General features: G+C 46.3%; 1 protein-coding gene across 2 annotated transcripts in view; it reads right to left on the reverse strand.

Annotated features, from left to right (window-relative positions):
• The window catches only part of LOC139543767 (ras-specific guanine nucleotide-releasing factor 2-like), a 45,980-nt gene extending 24,328 nt beyond the window's left edge, over window positions 1-21,652 (reverse strand). Inside the window, exons 1-2 of one of the 2 annotated variants that reach the window (XM_071350158.1) lie at window positions 20,951-21,652; window positions 346-452 (exon numbers count right to left, since the gene is read on the reverse strand). In XM_071350158.1, coding sequence (XP_071206259.1) covers window positions 346-452; window positions 20,951-21,229 — 386 coding nt within the window. In that variant the 5' untranslated portion in view covers window positions 21,230-21,652. The remainder of the gene's footprint in view (window positions 1-345; window positions 453-20,950) is intronic. The other variant, XM_071350157.1, reaches the window with a different exon arrangement.
• Window positions 21,653-22,509: the final 857 nt, after the last annotated feature.

Consider the following 22,509-nt stretch of genomic DNA (forward strand, 5'->3'; position numbering starts at 1 on the left):
GAGTGTGACCTAAATGTGGACTGCTCCGAGCAGAGCACACACACGCTTACAAATGGAACAGACGTGTGGAGAGGGGGTTGTGTGTGTGTGTGTTTAGTGTGAGGATCACTACACAGTCACTGTGTGTCTCAGAGCAGAAGACGGCATACCGGCTGCCTAGGTGACAGTCAGCCGAGGCATTTGCATGTGTGTCATGAGTATAACAAGCAAGGCAGACCGAAATCAGAGCCTAACTCCTATCCTTCCCTTAGCCCCTAGCTGCTACAGTAGCTGCGAGTTCTTAGCCCCCAGGCTCTTGTAAAAAGGTGTTGAGGTGCTGTCGTTGGATAGACTCCACCCTCTTACCTGGCCTGTTGGATAGACTCCACCCACTTTTTGCAGTCTGACTCCTCCTCCGTCCGCAGCTCCAGAGGCTTCTGACCGTCATGGCCAAACACCACCAGGAAGTAGTGCTGGAGGAAACAGGAAACATAAATACTATTACCAGGAAGTAAACAGGAAATAGAATCAACATTTTAAGGTGGTACCAGAGAGGAAGAGGCGAAGTGAGAAGGTCCACTTCTGTCAAAATCTGTCCAGGCGAGAATACAAAAAAATCCCCACTTGGTCTGCTTATATTGGTCTGCTTAACCTTTGACTGCAGTAGGCTAAATCAGGGTCACACAGAATGTTCTGGAAAGGCACACACACGCACGTAGACACACATTCACAAAACCCAGAACTTACATTCCAGTATTAGAAGAATGATGCTGTTTTTGTCTGACTAGTGTTTATCCTTGTCTTGTTATTTCTCTGAAAGGAATCCGATAAACACGCAATTTCCTACATATTAAGCATTCCCACCACATAAACAATACTCTCATAATATGAAACGTGACTTCATTGTTTAAAAACCGGAGAGAATATTTCTTGGGCATGGAAAGCAGGAAATGTCATCCCAAATGAGCCCTTCTGTTTGTCACTCAGTTCCCTGACCAAGAGAACAGGAGAGAGAACAGGAGAGGGGACAGGAGATCGGACATGAGAGAGGCCAGGAGAGAGGACAGGAGAGAGGACAGGAGAGAGGACATGAGAGAGGACAGGAGAGAGGCCAGGAGAGAGGACAGGAGAGAGGACAGGAGAGAGGACAGGAGAGAGGACAGGAGAGAGGACAGGAGAGAGGACAGGAGAGAGGACAGGAGAGAGAACAGGAGAGAGAACAGGAGAGAGGACAGGAGAGAGGACAGGAGAGAGAACAGGAGAGAGAACAGGAGAGAGGACAGGAGAGAGGACAGGAGAGAGAACAGGAGAGAGGACAGGAGAGAGGACAGGAGAGAGGACAGGAGAGAGGACAGGAGAGAGAACGGGATATTGAACAGGAGAGAGGACAGGAGAGAGGACAGGAGAGAGGACAGGAGAGAGGACAGGAGAGAGAACAGGAGAGAGAACAGAAGAGAGGACAGGAGAGAGGACAGGAGAGAGGACAGGAGAGAGGACAAGAGAGAGAACAGGAGAGAGAACAGGAGAGAGAACAGAAGAGAGGACAGGAGAGAGGACAGGAGAGAGGACAGGAGAGAGGACAGGAGAGGAGAGAGGACAGGAGAGAGGACAGGAGAGAGAACAGGAGAGAGGAGAGAGGACAGGAGAGAGGACAGGAGAGAGAACAGGAGAGAGAACAGGAGAGAGGAGAGAGGACAGGAGAGAGGAGAGAGGACAGGAGAGAGGAGAGAGGACAGGAGAGAGGAGAGGAGAGAGGACAGGAGAGAGGAGAGAGGACAGGAGAGAGGACAGGAGAGAGGAGAGAGGACAGGAGAGAGGACAGGAGAGAGAACAGGAGAGAGAACAGGAGAGAGAACAGGAGAGAGGAGAGAGGACAGGAGAGAGAACAGGAGAGAGGAGAGAGGACAGGAGAGAGAACAGGAGAGAGAACAGGAGAGAGGACAGGAGAGAGGACAGGAGAGAGGAGAGAGGACAGGAGAGAGGAGAGAGGACAGGAGAGAGGACAGGATATTGAACAGGAGAGTGTTATAGAGCATAAATAAATGTTGTCTTATTTATCTACTGTGTTCTGCCCATCGATTCCTTGGGAAGAAAAGTTTTTTATTCTATTCTATTCAACAATATTATTACACGTTGAATGTTAATTTTCAATTTTTAAATTAAAATGTATTTTCATATAATTATGATTTGAATGTCACCACTGGTCTGCTTATTTAGAAAATAAACATGTTATCTGTACCTGATACATAAAATGCTGATTCAATTAGAATTCATTTCAATTCATTTTCATACAACTAAATTCAAATTCCACCACAAGAATTTGTTGATATCAAATAAAATCTGATGATACAAACGTGTGTGCGGCGTGCACGTGAGTACAGTATATAAGTGGGTGAGAGACACTAGCTAGTGTGTGTGCCTGTTAAGAGACCAGAGAGAGGCTTAAGGGCTTGTCCGTGTTGTGTGTGTGCGTGCGTGCGCGTGTGAGTGTGTGTGTGTGCGTGTGCGTGTGCGTGTGTGCAGGTTACATAACCACCAGTGCTTGTGCAGCTCCTTACTGCGGCTAATGCGGCGTCCCCGGCCGAAGGCCTGCTGTCAGCTGGGGGATAACAATGAGAGAGAGAGGGAGAGAGATGGAGGGAAAGAGAGAGAGAGGGAGGGGGAGAGAGAGGGAGAGAGAAAGTGAGAGAGGGGAAGGCAGGCCCACACACAGGACCACTCCACATCGAGCCATCAGTTCATATCTCTGGTGTCTAATCTGAACAACAACATGATAGAACCGCTAGGCAGCATGTCAACACAGTGAGACACAACAGCTGCCTGTGGACCAAGGCCTGTGGACCAATAGTTGACTTCCATTTATGTGTCAGACTGGAGAGCTTTGAGCCGGCAGACAGAGCTGTCTAAAGTAGCAAAATAGAAATAGGCCTATGCTGAGCCTGTGTGTGTGTGTGTGTGTGTGTGTGTGTGTGTGTGTGTGTGCGTGCGTGCGTGCGTGCGTTGAACATGCTGATTTCCTCTGAATGATAGAATCTGGATGATACAACTGAGAAAAACACACTCACTCACACACACAGTCCCAGGCCTCAACATATCCAGGTAAACAGAGAGCTCTGTAAAGTATGTAGACTGTGTGGCTTGAGGCTAAAGGACCAGCCAGCTGCTATTCTTAGTCAGAAGCATCCCAGAGCACTTGTACCCTAATACACACGTAAAAACACACACACATAGAAGCACAAACATAGAAACACACATACACACACATAGAAAAACAGACATAGAAGCACAGACATAGAAACACACACACACACACACACATAGAAACTCACACATAAAAACACACACATAGAAACACACACACACACATAAACATACACATAGAAACACACACACACACATATAGAAACACACACATAGAAACACACACACACACACACACACACACATAAACATACACATAGAAACACACACATAGAAACACACACACACACATATAGAAACACACACATAGAAACACACACACACACACACACATAAACATACACATAGAAACACACACATAGAAACACACACACACACACATAGAAACACACACACACACATAAACATACACATAGAAACACACACATAGAAACACACACACACACATATAGAAACACACACACACACACACATAGAAACACACACACATAGAAACACACACACAGAAACAGAAACACACACACACACACACACACACACACATACACATACACATACACATACACATACACATACACATACACATACACATAGAAACACACACACACATAGAAACACACATATAGAAACACACACATAGAAACACACACACACATAGAAACACACACACACACAGACCGGGCGTCTGATTCTCCAGCAACCTTTATCTCTCAGTATCCTGCATGCTTTCAGTCTTCCTCTCTCTCTGGTGTATTTCTGTTACTGTTTTAAATGTAGTTACATTGCTTTTCGTTTACCTAATTAAGTGTTTTTTTAATTCAAATTGTTTCTCTCTCTCAGTCTCTCTCCAACAGAGTTTCTGTTAGGAAACTGTGGCGCCGGACAACGTGACTCTGAAGATTTACTGGCAATTTGAGAAATTTACTGGACCCATATGCAATGGGTGCATATAACCCATTGGGGTGTCCACCCGCGGTGATCAGAATGACAGAAATCACATGTAGATTATGGTAATGCATTTTAGCAGAATATGCAACTCAGGTAATGAAGCAGCCAATAAAATGTTGTTTGAAAAATTTTGCTCAAATGCAATTCGCGGGAAAACACCATTCTAAACAGTGCAGCTGACAGCAGGGTTGGGTAGTTACTTTCTAAATGTAATCCGTTACAGTTACCTGTCCAAAACTGTAATCAGTAATGTAACTTTTGGATTACCCAAACTCAGTAACATAATCTGATTACATTCCGTTACTTTTAGATTACTTTCCCCTTAAGAGGCATTATAAGAAAACAAAAATGTATGTTACCATCTATTGCACAATCTATTTTAAATCAATGTTAAAGTTTACATAGCTGGCCATATATGGATGTTAAATGTTACTTTATGGGTTGGTTATGTAGGTTTCTTCTAGCCAATCACTTTCTACTACATATAATAATACGATTAAATTATATATTTTGTCACGCCCTGATCTGTTTCACCTGTCCTTTTGCTTGTCTCCACCCCCCTCCAGGTGTCACCCATCTTCCCCATTATTCCCCTGGGTACTTATACCTGTGTTTTCTGTCTGTGCGAGTTTGTTTTCTTCATTCAAACCTACCAGTGGTTTCCCTTCCCTTCTTCGCTATAGTCCCTATTTTTGACCTTTCCTGCCTGCCGTCCTGTACCTTTGCCTCTACTCTGGATTACCGACCTCTGCCTGACTTGACCCCGCCTGCTGTTCCGGTGCTTTACACACTCTCTGGATTACCGACCTCTGCCTGACCTGACCCCGCCTGCTGTTCCGGTGCTTTACACACTCTCTGGATTACCGACCTCTGCCTGACCTGACCCCGCCTGCTGTTCCGGTGCTTTACACACTCTCTGGATTATTGACCCCTGCCTGACCTGACCCCGCCCGCTGTTCCGGTGCTTTACACACTCTCTGGATTATTGACCTCTGCCTGACCTGACCCCGCCCGCTGTTCCGGTGCTTTACACCCTCTCTGGATTATTGACCTCTGCCTGACCTGACCCCGCCTGCTGTTCCGGTGCTTTACACCCTCTCTGGATTATTGACCTCTGCCTGACCTGACCCCGCCTGCTGTTCCGGTGCTTTACACCCTCTCTGGATTACCGACCTCTGCCTGAACTGACCCCGCCTGCTGTTCCGGTGCTCTACACACTCTCTGGATTATTGACCTCTGCCTGACCTGACCCCGCCTGCTGTTCCGGTGCTTTACACCCTCTCTGGATTATTGACCTCTGCCTGACCTGACCCCGCCTGCTGTTCCGGTGCTTTACACCCTCTCTGGATTATTGACCTCTGCCTGACCTGACCCCGCCTGCTGTTCCGGTGCTTTACACACTCTCTGGATTATTGACCTCTGCCTGACCTGACCCCGCCTGCTGTTCCGGTGCTTTACACACTCTCTGGATTATTGGCCTCTGCCTGACCTGACCCCGCCTGCTGTTCCGGTGCTTTACACACTCTCTGGATTATTGACCCCTGCCTGACCTGACCCCACCTGCTGTTCCGGTGCTTTACACACTCTCTGGATTATTGACCTCTGCCTGACCTGACCCCGCCTGCTGTTCCGGTGCTTTACACCCTCTCTGGATTATTGACCTCTGCCTGACCTGACCCCGCCTGCTGTTCCGGTGCTTTACACCCTCTCTGGATTATTAACCTCTGCCTGACCTGACCCCGCCTGCTGTTCCGGTGCTTTACACACTCTCTGGATTATTGACCTCTGCCTGACCTGACCCCGCCTGCTGTTCCGGTGCTTTACACACTCTCTGGATTATTGGCCTCTGCCTGACCTGACCCCGCCTGCTGTTCCGGTGCTTTACACACTCTCTGGATTATTGACCCCTGCCTGACCTGACCCCACCTGCTGTTCCGGTGCTTTACACACTCTCTGGATTATTGACCTCTGCCTGACCTGACCCCGCCTGCTGTTCCGGTGCTTTACACCCTCTCTGGATTATTGACCTCTGCCTGACCTGACCCCGCCTGCTGTTCCGGTGCTTTACACACTCTCTGGATTATTGACCTCTGCCTGACCTGACCCCGCCTGCTGTTCCGGTGCTTTACACCCTCTCTGGATTATTAACCTCTGCCTGACCTGACCCCGCCTGCTGTTCCGATGCTTTACACACTCTCTGGATTATTGACCTCTGCCTGACCTGACCCCGCCTGCTGTTCCGGTGCTTTACACCCTCTCTGGATTATTGACCTCTGCCTGACCTGACCCCGCCTGCTGTTCCGGTGCTTTACACCCTCTCTGGATTATTGACCTCTGCCTGACCTGACCCCGCCTGCTGTTCCGGTGCTTTACACACTCTCTGGATTATTGACCCCTGCCTGACCTGACCCCACCTGCTGTTCCGGTGCTTTACACACTCTCTGGATTATTGACCTCTGCCTGACCTGACCCCGCCTGCTGTTCCGGTGCTTTACACCCTCTCTGGATTATTGACCTCTGCCTGACCTGACCCCGCCTGCTGTTCCGGTGCTTTACACCCTCTCTGGATTATTAACCTCTGCCTGACCTGACCCCGCCTGCTGTTCCGGTGCTTTACACACTCTCTGGATTATTGACCTCTGCCTGACCTGACCCCGCCTGCTGTTCCGGTGCTTTACACACTCTCTGGATTATTGGCCTCTGCCTGACCTGACCCCGCCTGCTGTTCCGGTGCTTTACACACTCTCTGGATTATTGACCTCTGCCTGACCTGACCCCGCCTGCTGTTCCGGTGCTTTACACCCTCTCTGGATTATTGACCTCTGCCTGACCTGACCCCGCCTGCTGTTCCGGTGCTTTACACACTCTCTGGATTATTGACCTCTGCCTGACCTGACCCCGCCTGCTGTTCCGGTGCTTTACACACTCTCTGGATTATTGACCCCTGCCTGACCTGACCCCGCCTGCTGTTCCGGTGCTTTACACACTCTCTGGATTATTGACCTCTGCCTGACCTGACCCCGCCTGCTGTTCCGGTGCTTTACACCCTCTCTGGATTATTGACCTCTGCCTGACCTGACCCCGCCTGCTGTTCCGGTGCTTTACACCCTCTCTGGATTATTGACCCCTGCCTGCCTTTTAATGTATTTTTTTATTTAACCTTTATTTAACTAGGCAAGTCAGTGAAGAACAAATTCTGAGACCAAAAACTGCCTCGTTCAGGGGCAGAACGACATTTTTACCTTGTCAGCTCAGGGATTCTATCTAGCAACCTAATTCCAATAAATCGTGTACCCCTTGATCTTCAAGAATAGGACTTTGAATTATGGAAGTATAGGTTAGCCAATTGTTTTACCTGAGCATAACCCCAAAACTAAGGACTTACTAGCCAGCTCTACTCTGTTTATGATTTTGTTGTCATGGACTGATTGGGCTCATTGATTCTAGTTGAAAAATAAATGCTACGCTCATGGAATGGCATGCTTTGAGCACTACTGAAAATTGCTGTTAACATGTGAAAAATAAATGCCTTATGCTGCATTTGCTATAGGCCTATTGTTTACCTTTTTAGTGGGTGACACTTTGATATCTGGATAATGCAGCTGTTTAAATCACAGATGATCCAATAACAAAATGGCCGCTGTTTTGGTAAAAAGTTGAGGGATGGGCCTAACCGCCTAACCTAAGCCTAACTTAAACCTAACCGCTCTCAAATTAATAGACAGCACTATGGATGCAAGGACTGACCAGCCATGATATCAAAATGATTGTTTTAACCATGTTTTGAGGCTATACGGTGTGTTTACATTTACAATGTTTACAAACATTGGAGAAAAACAAGCGTATATTTTGGATTTGGGTGTGACACTTGAACTAAACTCATGAGGCATTTTTAAATTATATTCTTCAATAATCAATGTGTGTATATACAGTTGAAGTCAGAAGTTTACATACACTTAGGTTGGAGTCATTAAAACTCGTTTTTCAACCACTCCACAAATGTCTTGTTAACAAACTATAGTTTTGGCAAGTCGGTTAGGACATCTGCTTGGTGCACGACACAAGTCATTTTTCCAACAACTGTTTACAGACAGATTATTTCACTTATAATTTACTATATCACAATTCCAGTGGGTCAGAAGTTTACAAAATTCCAGAAAATTATGTCATGGCTTTAGAAGCTTCTGATAGGCTAATTGACATCATTTGAGTCAATTGGAGGTGTACCTGTGGATGTATTTCAAGGCCTACCTTCAAACTCAGTGCCTCGTTGCTTGACATCATGGGAAAATCAAAAGAAATCAGCCAAGACCTCAATAAAGAAATTGTAGACCTCTACAAGTCTGGTTCATCCTTGGGAGCAATTTCCAAACGCCTGAAGGTACCACGTTCATCTCTACAAACAATAGTACGCAAGTATAAACACCATGGGTGTAACGGCTGTCGTAGTCGTTCTCCTCCTCAGACGAGGAGGAGCATGGATCGGACCAAGATGCGGATTGGTAAGTATTCATATTTTAATGGGAAAACAACAAACACTACAAAATACAACAACCAACAAACGTGACTAACCTGAAACAGTCCTGTGTGGCCCAAACACTGACACAGGAACAAACACCCACAAAACACAGGTGAAACCCAGGCTGCCTAAGTATGATTCTCAATCAGGGACAACGATTGACAGCTGTCTCTGATTGAGAATCATACCAGGCCGAACACAAAATCCCAACATAGAAAATCAAACCTAGACCAACCCACCCAACTCACGCCCTGACCAACTAAAACAAATACAAAACAAAGGAAAACAGGTCAGGAACGTGACAGAACCCCCCCCTTAAGGTGCGAACTCCGGGCGCACCAGCACAAAGTCTAGGGGAGGGTCTGGGTGGGCGTCTGTCCACGGTGGCGGCTCTGGCGCTGGTCGTGGTCCCCACCCCACCATAGTCAACCCCCGCTTCCGTGGCCTCCTCCCAATATCCACCCTCCATGTCAATCCCACTATTCCAAAGAGCAGTAACAGACTGAGGGGCAGCACCGGACTGAGGGGCAGCACCGGACTGAGGGGCAGCACCGGACTGAGGGGCAGCACCGGACTGAGGGGCGGATCCTGGCTGGCGGAAGGCTCCGGCGGATCCTGGCTGGCGGAAGGTTCCGGCGGATCCTGGCTGGCGGAAGGCTCCGGCGGATCCTGGCTGGCGGAAGGCTCCGGCGGATCCTGGCTGGCGGAAGGCTCCGGCGGATCCTGGCTGGCCGGCTCCGGCTGATCCTGGCTGGACAACTCTGGCTGATCCTGGCTGGCCGGCTCTGGCTGATCCTGGCTGGCCGGCTCTGGCTGATCCTGGCTGGACGGCTCTGGCTGATCCTGGCTGGACGGCTCTGGCTGGTCCTGGCTGGACGGCTCTGGCTGGTCCTGGCTGGACGGCTCTGGCTGGTCCTGGCTAGACGGCTCTGGCTGGTCCTGGCTGGACGGCTCTGGCTGGTCCTGGCTGGACGGCTCTGGCTGGTCCTGGCTGGATGGCTCTGAAGGCTCGGGACAGACGGGCAGCGCTGGGCAGGCAGGCAGTTCAGACAGCGCTGGGAAGGCAGGCAGTTCAGACAGCGCTGGGAAGGCAGGCAGTTCAGACACAGGCTGCGCTGAGCAGGCAAGCAGCGCAGGCGGCGTTGAGCAGACGGCCGACTCTGACCTGCTGAGGCGCACAGTAGGTCTGGTGCGTGGTGCCGGAACTGGAGGCACTGGGCTGGAGACACGCACCACAGGGAGAGTGCGTGGAGGAGGAACAGGGCTCTGGAAATGCACTGGAAGCCTGGTGCGTGGTGTCGGCACTGATGGTACTGGGCTGGGGTGGGAAGGTGGCGCCGGATATACCGGACCGTGAAGGAGGACACGTGCTCTTGAGCACCGAGCCTCCCCAACCTTACCAGGTTGAATGGTCCCCGTAGCCCTGCCAGTGCGGCGAGGTGGAATAGCCCGCACTGGGCTATGCAGGCGAACCGGGGACACCACCTGTAAGGCTGGTGCCATGTACGCCGGCCCGAGGAGACGTACTGGAGGCCAGATATGTTGGGCCGGCTTCATGGCACCCGGCTCGATGCCCAACCTAGCCCTCCCAGTGCGGCAAGGTGGAATAGCCCGCACTGGGCTAAGCACGCGTACTGGGGACACCGTGCGCTCCACCGCATAACACGGTGTCTGACCAGTACGACGCCCTCTCACTCCACGGTAAGCCCGGGGAGTTGGCTCGGGTATCCAACCCGGCTTCGCCACACTCCCCTTTAGCCCCCCCCCCCCCCCAAGAAATTTTTGGGTGAGCCTCTCGGGCTTCCAGCCGCTCTGCCTTGCTTTCGCCTCATAAAACCTCCTCTCCGCTTTCGCTGCCTCCAGCTCCGCTTTGGGGCGGCGACACTCCTCTGGCTCTGCCCAGGGTCCTTTCCCGTCTAGGATTTCCTCCCAAGTCCATTCCTCTTTTCCCCATTGCTGTTGTTCTTGCCTTCCTTCTCCAATCCGCTTGGTCCTGTTATGGTGGGTGTTTCTGTAACGGCTGTCGTAGTCGTTCTCCTCCTCAGACGAGAAGGAGCATGGATCGGACCAAGATGCGGATTGGTAAGTATTCATATTTTAATGGGAAAACAACAAACACTACAAAATACAACAACCAAGACTAACCTGAAACAGTCCTGTGTGGCCCAAACACTGACACAGGAACAAACACCCACAAAACACAGGTGAAACCCAGGCTGCCTAAGTATGATTCTCAATCAGGGACAACGATTGACAGCTGTCTCTGATTGAGAATCATACCAGGCCGAACACAAAATCCCAACATAGAAAATCAAACCTAGACCAACCCACCCAACTCACGCCCTGACCAACTAAAACAAATACAAAACAAAGGAAAACAGGTCAGGAACGTGACAATGGGAACACGCAGCCGTCATACCGCTCAGGAAAGAGACACGTTCTGTCTCCAAGAGATGAACATACTTTGGTGCGAAAAGTGCAAATCAATCCCAGAACAACAGCAAAAGACATTGTGAAGATGCTGGAGGAAACAGGTACAAAAATATCCATATCCACAGTAAAACGAGTCCTATATCGACATAACCTGAAAGTCCACTCAGCATGGAAGAAGCCACTGCTCCAAAACTGCCACAAAAAAGCCAGACTACGCTTTGCAACTGCACATGGGGACAAAGATCGTACTTTTTGGGAGAAATTTCCTCTGGTATGATGAAACAAAAATAGAACTGTTTGGCCATAATGACCATTGTTATGTTTGGAGGAAAAAGGGGGATGCTTGCAAGCCGAAGAACACCATCCCAACTGTGAAGCACGGGGGTGGCAGCATCATGTTGTGGGAGTGCTTTGCTGCAGGAGGGACTGGTGAACTTCACAAAATAGATGGCATCATTGAGGCAGGAAAATGATGTGGATATATTGAAGCAACATCTCAAGACATCAGTCAGGAAGTTAAAGCTTGGTCGCAAATGGGTCTTCCAAATGGACAATGACCCCAAGCATACTTCCAATGTTGTGGCAAAATGGCTTAAGGACAACAAAGTCAAGGTATTGGAGTGGCCATCACAAAGCCCTGACCTCAATCCTATAGAACATTCGTGGGCAGAACTGAAAAAGCGTGTGCGAGCAAGGAGGCCTACAAACCTGACTCAGTTACACCAGCTCTGTCAGGAGAAATGGGCCAAAATTCACCCAACTTATTGTGGGAAGCTTGTGGAAGGCTACCTGAATTGCTTGACCCAGTTTAAACAATTTAAAAGCAATGCTACCAAATACTAATTGACTGTATGTAAACTTCTGACCCTCTGGGAATGTGATGAAAGAAATAAAAGCTGAAATAAATCATCCTCTCTACTATTATTCTGACATTTTCACATTCTTAAAATAAAGTGGTGATCCTAACTGACCTAAGACAGGGAATTTTTACTAGGATTAAATGTCAGGAATTGTGAAAAACTGAGTTTAAATGTATTTGGCTAAGGTGTATGTAAACTTCTGACTTCAACTGTATATACTATTGTTCAAAAGTTTGGGGTCACTTAGAAATGTCCTTGTTTTTGAAAGAAAAGCAATTTTTTTGTCCATTAAAATAACATCAAATTGATCAGAAATACAGTGTTGACATTGTTGATGTTGTAAATGACTATTGTAGCTGGAAACGGTGGATTTTTAATTTAAAATCTACATATGCGTTCAGAGGCCCATTATCAGCAACCATCACTCCTGTGTTCCAATGGCACGTTGGGTTAGCTAATCCAAGTTAATCATTTTAAAAAGCTAATTGATCATTAGAAAACCCTTTTGCAATTATGTTAGCACAGCTGAAAACTGTTGTTCTGATTAAACAAGCATTAAAACTGTCCTTCTTTAGACTAGTTGAGTATTTGGAGGGTTAGCATTTGTGGGTTATTACAAGCTCAAAATGGCCTTTCTTCTGAAACGTGTCAGTCTCGTCTTGTTCTAAGAAATGAAGGCTATTCCATGCGAGAAATTGCCAAGAAACTGAAGATCTCGTACAACGCTGTGTACTACTCCCTTCACAGAACAGCGCAAACTGGCTCTAACCAGAATAGAGAGGAGAGGGAGGCCCCGGTGCACAACTGAGCAAGAGGACAAGTACATTAGTGTCTAGTTTGAGAAACAGACGCCTCACAAGTCCTCAACTGGCAGCTTCATTAAATAGTACCCGCAAAACACCAGTCTCAATGTCAAAAGTGAAGAGGCGACTCAGGGATGCTGGCCTTCTAAGCAGAGTTCCTCTGTCCAGTGTCTGTGTTATTTTGCCCATCTTAATCTTTTCTTTTTATTGGCCAGTCTGAGATATGGCTTTTTCTTTGCAACTTTGCCTAGAAGGCCAACATCCCGGAGTTGCCTCTTCACTGTTGACGTTGAGACCTCTGCCTTTTTCTGTGGCTAAACCAACTAGGCTCGTAATTTAACCAATTTATTTGTATTTACAGATGACATACAAGTTTGATAATAAGGCTCATGAAAGTTCACATGTGCGAGAAGGCATTTCGGCCAAAAAGTAAGTTCAGGGAGTGAATACATTTAATTAATAAAGAAACATCATACAAAACACGAACAACGCGCAGACATGCTTTCTCGAACATGTGAACTTTCATGTGCCTTAACATCAAACTTGTATGTCATCTGTAAATATGAATACAATTGTTCAATTACGAGCCTAGTTGGTTTAGCCACAGAAAAAGACAGCAGTCTCAAAATTTTATTCGACATACAAGTTTGATATTAAGGCACATGAAAGTTCACATATTCGCGAAGGCATTTCTGCCAAAAAACGCATTTTGATAAATATTTTTTACGTTCAAAAGGCTCTCCTGTGAAGTCGTGACTTGCGACATACGCCTAGTTTCTTGAATTGGGTCACATTTGGTGTGTCATCATAGTGGTCTCTGACTTGTGGTCAGACTCACTCAGGTGGAACAAACATACATTTGTGTCTTTTTTCAATGCTGATCTAAATGTCATTAAGAAGACATAGAAGTGTCAAAGATTGTTTTTTGCAAACATCCTTTCTGAATTTGAAAGTAATCCAAGAAGTAATCATCTAGTTTTTCAAAAGTATCTGAAATCTGATTACAATATTTGTCACTTGTGCTCCCTCTCCGGCCTCTAGGTCACCAGGCTGCTCGTTATGGCGCACACCTGTCACCATCGTTACGCTCATCAGCGCATAATGACACTCACCTGGACTCCATCACCTCCTTGATTACCTGCCCTTTATATGTCCCTCCCTTTGGTTCCTTCCCCAGGCGTCATTGTTTCGGTTTCATGTCTGTGCGCTGTTCGTATTATGTTTTGTTTATTCATTAATGTATTCACTCCCTGAACTTTCTTCCCGACTCCCAGCGTACACGTTATAGAATGACGGGATCGTCATTTTGGTCGGCGGTCTACGGCTGGAGCCGCGCGTCGGGGAGGGGATACTGTCACGTGTTCCCTCTCCGGCCTCTAGGTCACCAGGCTGTTCGTTATGCATAATGGTGCATAATGCATAAGGGTGCATAATGACACTCACCTGGACTCCATCACCTCCTTGATTACCTGCCCTGTATGTCACTCTCTTAGCTTCTCTTCCCCAGGCGTCATTGTTTCAGTTTCATGTCTGTGCGTTGTTCGTGTTTCTTGTTTTGTATTATGTTTAGTTTATTCATTAAATGTATTCACTCCCTGAACTTGTTTCCCGACTCCCAGCGCACACATTACAATGTTTTTGCTGGTAACAGATTACAGTTACCGTTTTGTGTAATTCCTTTACATGTAACGGATTACATCTAATCCATGTAATCCGTTACTCCCCAACCCTTATAGTGGTTCTAAACTCAGCAAAAAAAGAAACGTCCCTTTTTCAGGACCCTGTCTTTCAAAGATAATTCGTAAAAATCCAAATAACTTCACAGATCTTCACAGGTAGGAAATTAAAGTCACAGTTATGAAAACTTAGGTGACTATAAAGAGGCCTTTCTACTGACTCTGAAAAACACTAAAAGATGCCCAGGGTCCCTGTTCATATAGGCCTAGCTGATTATTGTGTTGCGGCTGTCAGTGTAAAGCATCTAAAATATGTGTGAAGATCATGTGTCTTGAGTATAATTTAAAATGTTAAGCCAAGAAGGGGAAGGGTGTGTGGCAAAGATATAGGTGAGTCTCTCTCCAGAATGGCTCAGCTGTTTCCCACCAATTCTTGCGCATTCATAGTGTGTATTGTTTGTTTTATCAGTTCCCCGTGATATATGTCACCAGTAGTAAATGTAATCCCAATCATTTTGTTACATTCATTACTGTTAAACCATGTACTAATTTCAGTAAGTTACTGTTCTCATTCTAGGATTGGAAACATTGTTTATAGAGTTTACAACCTACACTTGTGAGAAACAGGTTATGGGTTCATTTCATAACCATCATTTACGAGATGTATACATTTTTTCATCGTTTTTTTGTTTAGAGTGCTCCATATGAGCATGTGTCTGGTTACTCTGTCCTGATAATGTTGAGGGAGTGCACGCACCTGAGCACGCATAGACTTTCCTGGCCTGCTGCGCAGAAATGTAGGAAAGTGCTTTTTTTTAACATTCATTGCAAATGATAATATATTAAAACTATAGTTTCTCACAGTAAGCTATTTGAAAAATCATTCCAACAAACTCCCCCTCGATGATCACCAATCCTCGGTGTGAAAGAGCAATCAATGGACGTTATAGGCCTACTGCTGCATTGGTTTATAGGCTATCAGTTCCATGCGCTCATTTCTTTAGCCGCCAATGGATCTCGGTGTATCAATATGTCATATGGTAGAGGCTGGTGATCTCACATTAGTTGACTTTTAACTTTTACATTTTCATCTATTTTCATTCAAATGTTATGATTAACCATGTGGCAATGATTTTGAGAAACTTTATTACTGAGCTGAAACTGTTTCACGAAAATGCACACATGAAAATCATAACTGGGACGCGGAACAGTAGAAATGGTAAGATACATTTTAAGCTTCCCCAAACTTTAAACTCACGCTCAGCCGATTAAGTCTTTATTAAATAATTTCCTCCATGTTTTTCCATGGTTGGATTTTGCCCGTAGTGTACTTTGAAGCAAGGTAAGACATGCCTCATAATATAAAATAAAACATTTAGGTTTCAAACAAGTATGTTTTCAAAATGCATACTGCCTCCAGCTCACATTGTAAAGTGGTGGGTGAGTGCATATAGCCTGTTGCCTGCACTTGAATGGTGGATGGGAGCCGCGCTTCAATTACCAGTTGAGAAATAGAAATAGGAGCTATTTTTTATTCTGCACCAAAACTGTTTTAAACAAGTGATTGCGTTTCAAATGTTTCCACAATGAACGGTCACGTTTTACTCCAATGAAAATACGCACAAGCCAATTTAATTCCATTAAATTATGCAAATTGACCTATAGACCGATAAGCGTGACTGTCAAATGTTTTTACATGGAATGGTATTTCCATCATTGAATAAAAAGCATTATTTTGCAATGGGATTTGTTTTGTCCCGATCATTTTGGCTGGAAACAGTTTTATTTCTTGTTTTTTTTTTTTTTTATCGGCCAAAAGCCGATTAGCAGGCTAATGGAAACTCTGCTCTCTAATTGTCACAGTCAGTCTTCAGGGTGTAGTGAACCGTGTGTACTAAGAGTAGACACCATCACAGCAGAGGGCCACACACACACAACCTTTACAACCCTCCCCTCATTTCCTCCCTTTTTCTCATCACACATCATACTTAATACTGTCAATCACATCCCAGCTCTCATTTACACACTCATCATCTCTTCCTCTCTCTCTTTCTCCTCATCTACAATATTTCTCTCTACTCATCTCCAGCCTTTTACTCCCTTATCATCTCTCATTCTCTCCCTCAGCCTTTCTAATTCTCTTTCTCTGCCAGAACTTGTAGACCACCTTGTATAACATTTCTTGAAGTGCTACTTCTCTCTGTGTGTGTGTGTGTGTGTGTGTGTGTGTGTGTGTGTGTGTGTGTGTGTGTGTGTGTGTGTGTGTGTGTGTGTGTGTGTGTGTGTGTGTGTGTGTGTGTGTGTGAGGTATGTGTTCTCAAACTGTGCCACTTCAACTATCAACCCTGGTAACCATGGTAACCCATCAATCAGCCGGCTGGCTGGCATTGAAGTAGTCTATAGTAGGCCGCATCATTAGAATACAGAGCTTTTCTATGTGAGACCACAGAGCAGAGAGGTAGATTATCTAAGGACTTACATAAAGAGAGAGATGGGAAAGAGAGATAGGCAGAGAAAGACAGACAGACAGACAGACAGACAGACAGACAACACTTACACACTTACAGGCAGTCTGCATTCCCTATCCTCCTTCCCCCTTCCTCTCTTCCTTCCATCCTTCCCCCTTCCTCTCTTCCTTCCATCCTTCCCCCTTCCTCTCTTCCTTCCATCCTTTCCCCCTTCCTCTCTTCCTTCCATCCTTTCCCCCTTCCTCTCTTCCTTCCATCCTTTCCCCCTTCCTCTCTTCCTTCCATCCTTTCCCCCTTCCTCTCTTCCTTCCATCCTTTCCCCCTTCCTCTCTTCCTTCCATCCTTTCCCCCTTCCTCTCTTCCTTCCATCCTTCCCCCCTTCCTCTCTTCCTTCCATCCTTTCCCCCTTCCTCTCTTCCTTCCATCCTTTCCCCCTTCCTCTCTTCCTTCCATCCTTTCCCCCTTCCTCCATATAAAACAATTAAGGCTTCATTTGGCCTCATTTGCGTCTGCAGCTCTCAATGTTGCTTTAGGGTCCTTTGCACGCCCCTCCCAAAATAATTAGAGGAAACAGTGCTTCCCAAACTGCTGCTGTTTGCAAGTTTACAGTCTGTCCTTTTCACCAGAGACTGAGCCTTTACACGGAATTTTCCGTGACTATCTCCCCTCTCTGCGCAGAGTCTACACCCTCAGAGCCTGCAGCAATGCTACAGACACACGCTATCCTCCACTACCTCACAAGAGCAGGACCACACATACACACACACAAGACATTAACACAAGACACAGCCCAAACCCCCTAGACACTTACAGTCGCTACAGTAGTTGATACAAGTTTTTAAAAACGATTAGAACAGCAACTTTAATCACACGAGGCTGCGGCTCTAAGGCACGATATCTTGTTCTGTGAGGATAAAGCTGTTGTTCTATTATTCCAAACTGTAGCACTCTCTCTCTCTGTGTGTGTGTGTGTGTGTGTGTGTGTGTGTGTGTGTGTGTGTGTGCTATCTGAGAGGACATCAGTAGAACACTTCTCTGACTCTCAATCAGCCATTGCCACTTTGAAGCTCTCTGATGTTTTAGTCTGGTTTAAATGCTTCGACGTCTTTGTGGATTGCGCGTGTGTCTGCGTGTGTGTGCGCGCGTACATGTTTGCGTTCGTGTTGGCGTGTGCGTTTGCATGTGTGTTTGTGTTTAAAACCCTCTCACTTTCCGGCCTTTGGAGCTGTGTGTTCGGTAGTATACTAAGTGGCCTTGATCCGACAGAATCAAACACTGTGTTGTTTGGGATGTCCCATGAATATGCTAAGCTGAAGCATCAGATAGACATCAATTAAGTTCACGACACATAGACATTACGACCTCAGTAACATCATTGTAATATGTGTGTAAATACAGTGTAATTACAGTCGTCCAATCTAATGGTATAATACCGTTTTAAGACTGTTCCACGTGTTTGTTGCACAGCTGTACCAAACCTGTTTAGGGAGCATGTTCCCTAGCACATGGTGGAAACGGTGACCTCACACACACTGTCAACCACATGCACACGTCACACACACACACACACGCACACACACACACACACACACACACACACACACACACACACACACACACGCACACACACACTTCAACTGCACACACCAGAGCTAAGCTGAGTTCATTGCACACGGGAGGGTCAGTGACCTCATCTATAACATCACAATCACAGGAGGAACAGAATCTGAGGGGGGAAAGAGTTAGATACTGCAGTTGCCATTTCTCACTGCATGACAACATTGACAGTTGTATGGACTGATTTGGTTTGTTCAATGTTCAATGGAGCCATGTATTGCTATTGCTGTTGGGGTCCTGTTGGTTTGCAGGGGTGTCAGACAGACACACACACACACACACACGTCAGACATGGGTGCGAAGGAAATCTAATGTGGTCAAAATGTGATCTAATGTGTCCCCAACACCAGCACACAACACCAACCTCTAAGATAACATGACCTGATCTGATGTGACAATGAAAATCCCTCTTCCTGCTGCCTCCAGGCTATGAGCTAATCTCTGTCTCATTAGATGATGATTGTGGTGGTGTGTTGGTGATTTTTGTTGTCGTCCTATTTCTAACAATGAGCTGCCCTTCTGACACTTCTGATCTCATTGGGGTTTTAACCAAAAAAGGCACAAAACTGGAAATGATTTTTGAAGGTAAATTATGTTGACACCCCTGATCTAGAGCATGTAAAGTGATGTTGATGAAGTGATTGTTTTTCAGTCTAGTACAGTAGGCCTATATATAGTACAGTACATGGATGCAGGTTAAATTCAACGGCAGGGGTTGAATACTGTGCCAAGGTGACAGTAGCAGCACACATTTGAGAGATACAGACACAGGTAAGTACCTAAAGAGAGAAATGCCAAGCGTTGGCTGGGGTGGTGTAAAGCTCGCCGCCATTGGACTCTGGAGCAGTGGAAACGTATTCTCTGCAGTGATGAATCACGCTTCACCATCTGGCAGTCCGATGGACGAATCTGGGATTGGCGGATGCCAGGAGAAAGCTACCTGCCAGAATGCATAGTGCTAACTGTAAAGTTTGGTGGAGGATGATTAATGGTCTGGGGTGGTTTTTCATGGTTCAGGCCCATTAGTTCCAGTGAAGGGAAATCTTAACGCTACAGCATACATTGACATTCCAGACGATTCTGTGCTTCCAACTTTGTGGAAACAGTTTGGAGAAGGCCCTTTCCTGTTTCAGCATGACAATGCCTCCGTGCACAAAGCGAGGTCCATACAGAAATGGTTTGTCGCAATCGTTCTGGAAGAACATGACTGGCCTGCACAGAGCCCTGACCTCAACCCCATCGAACACCTTTGGGATGAATCGGAACGTCGACTGTGAGCCAGGCCTAATTGCCCAACATCAGTACCCAAGTTCCCACAGAAATGTTCAAAAATCTAGTGGAAAGCCTTCACTGAAGAGTGGAGACTGTTATAGCAGCAAAGGGGGGACCAACTCCATATTAATGCCCATGATTTTGGAATGAGATGTTCGACGAGCAGGTGTCCACATACTGTTGGTCATGTAGTGTACATACGTAGATGTGGAGACCCACAGACAGATTACTGTGTGAATGCAAAAATATATCTACAGTAGAAGAAACGTTTGTATAAATGTGCTAATACAAAGCTAGTAGACTACTGTAGTGTATACAGAGCCAGTGAATGTGCTGTCTCCACTCTCCAACTGTGAGGATGTAATAGGCCAACAAGAAAACATCTGTTTCCAGTCACTGACTCCATGCAGCTCGTCACAATAACAAAGATGTCAGCCAGTAATGGAGCTCTTCATAGGGGCTATTAGACTTGTATTTCCATATTTAGCTTCCGTTCACTACACTCTTAGAAAAAAGGGTTCCTAAAGGGTTCTTCAGCGGTCCCCATAGGAGAACCCTTTGAAGAACCCTTTTTGGTTCCAGGTAGAACTCTTTTGGGTTCCATGTAGAACCCTCTGCATAAAAGGGTTCTACCTGGAACGAAAAGGGTTCTACCTGAAACTAAAAAGGGTTCTTCAAAGGATTCTCCTATGAGGACAGCCGAGGAACCCTTTAAGGTTCCAGATAGCACCTTTTTCTTCTAAGAGTGTACATGGGAATATATTAACTAACTGTCATGAGGATATGGCATACTGGTAGTAGTATGTGCTGCCTCATTCTAAAAGTGTAAAGCCACATTTGAAATATTCTACATGTATTCCAGGTAGGCCTAACTGTGTAATATCTAACTGCCCATGCTGTCCCTCAACGTCCCAGGCCTCTAGTTCTCTCTGGGACAGACACAGTACGCTACGGAGGAAATCAATTGTCATCCCTCCATCCCTCCTCTCAACTAAAGTGCACTTTCTATGCGTAATCCCCGTCTGTGCTGCAAATCCTTAATCTGTTTTACGTAAGAAAACAGGGTGAGGGTAGGGTGCCAAACCTCAGTGTCAACACAGCAAGCAGAGACCAAAACCAAAACACAACCATATTAGGTGGTGCACTACCATGGTCACTAGGGTACCTAACCCACCTGCTGCTTGTCCACCATGTCCTTACTGACCGTGGCGCCTTTGGGCGCGGGAACCCTCTCGCACGTGCACCCCTCCAGCAAGTAAATCCCGGAGGGCCGTGTGCTCTGGTCGTTCTCGAAGTAAAAGAGCACATTCTGGTAGAGAGCAAAGTACTTGTCATTCCACCGACTGTTCTCCGTCGTCTTCTTGCTCAGGATGCCGCGTTTCGTGCCCTCTTTGCGCGCGACAAGCGACAGATATAGAGCGTGCCCCTCATTATACCGCACGCTCTTCTGCATTTTCCGTGAGACCCCTTCTCTTTCAGTCGATTTCAAAAAGTGGTCGTTGTTATTGATGTCATATCTGTGACATATCTATCATATTTTCGGAGAGAGTTGGACAGGATAGGAGAGAGAAAGTAGATGTGGAGGAGAGAGCGCGCTAATCCAAGTTCACCACAGACGCGCAGGGGAAAATTTGAGTCCTGTCCACTCTGTGCGCCGCGAAGAAGCCAGAAATAAATAAATAATCCCACGTCTCATACCTCAAACTTTTTAGAAAGGGAATCCAAAACATCCCAAATGACGAGAAAAATATAGCCTATACAAATGGAAAATCGCAAAAGGCTTATCGTGCAGGCTTGTAGCAGCGTAAAACCAAAATAGATTGAGGAGAACAGACGGTGAAAACAGCGCTAATCGGCTTTGACAGTAATTTAAAGAGACAGGTCTCTGTAATGTATTCCACTGGACTAGAGCTACTGTTTGTCTTTGTCTAATCCACTGTAGCATAGCCTGGCTACTGTCTGTCTGTCTGCCGGGGCGGGGTGGGCCGACGAACGGTCTTCTGTACAGTCTAGACAAGGGTTTGCGCTTCCCTCGCTCTCATTCATGGTAAAAGGTGAAACTGTAGGTTTTACTATGCTGGACCAGCAGTGTTGCTGACCAATGGAATGGAAATTATATAGACAAATATATCTTAACTCCACTATACCAAATCCGTGGCGTTGAGTGAAAACTAGTGTTTTTGGAGTGAACCTGCAACTCCTTCAAGTTGCTTCGAGTCCCTGTGAAGTCGTTACTTCAAAAATACAAATTCTTACTTTATATCTATGTTTGGCCTTTGTTATTGCCTGTGTAACAGTATTGCTTCCGTCCCTCTCCTCGCCCCTACCTGGGCTCGAACCAGGGACCCTCTGCACACATCAACAACTGACACCCTCGAAGCATCGTTAACCATCGCGCCACAAAAGCCGCGGACCTTGCAGAGCAAGGGGAACAACTACTTCAAGGTCTCAGGGCGAGTGACGTCACCAATTGAATCGCTATTAGCGCGCACCACCACTAACTAGCTAGCCATTTCACATTGGTTACACCTGCCTTTGTTTGCTGAAATTCATACTTTTTAATAAACGTCAATCAAATACAGCCCCTGACTGTTTCCTCATTGAGATTCAATTTGCACATGGGCATTTGCGCTGAGTTGCCTCTTAGAGCAACAGCAACAAGGAAACAGTCAGTGGTTGTATTTGATTAACGTTTAATGAAAAAGTGTGGATTTCTACAAAGAAAACATTTTT

The sequence above is a fragment of the Salvelinus alpinus genome, chromosome 18, assembly GCF_045679555.1.
Source record: "Salvelinus alpinus chromosome 18, SLU_Salpinus.1, whole genome shotgun sequence".
NCBI lineage: Eukaryota > Metazoa > Chordata > Actinopteri > Salmoniformes > Salmonidae > Salvelinus > Salvelinus alpinus.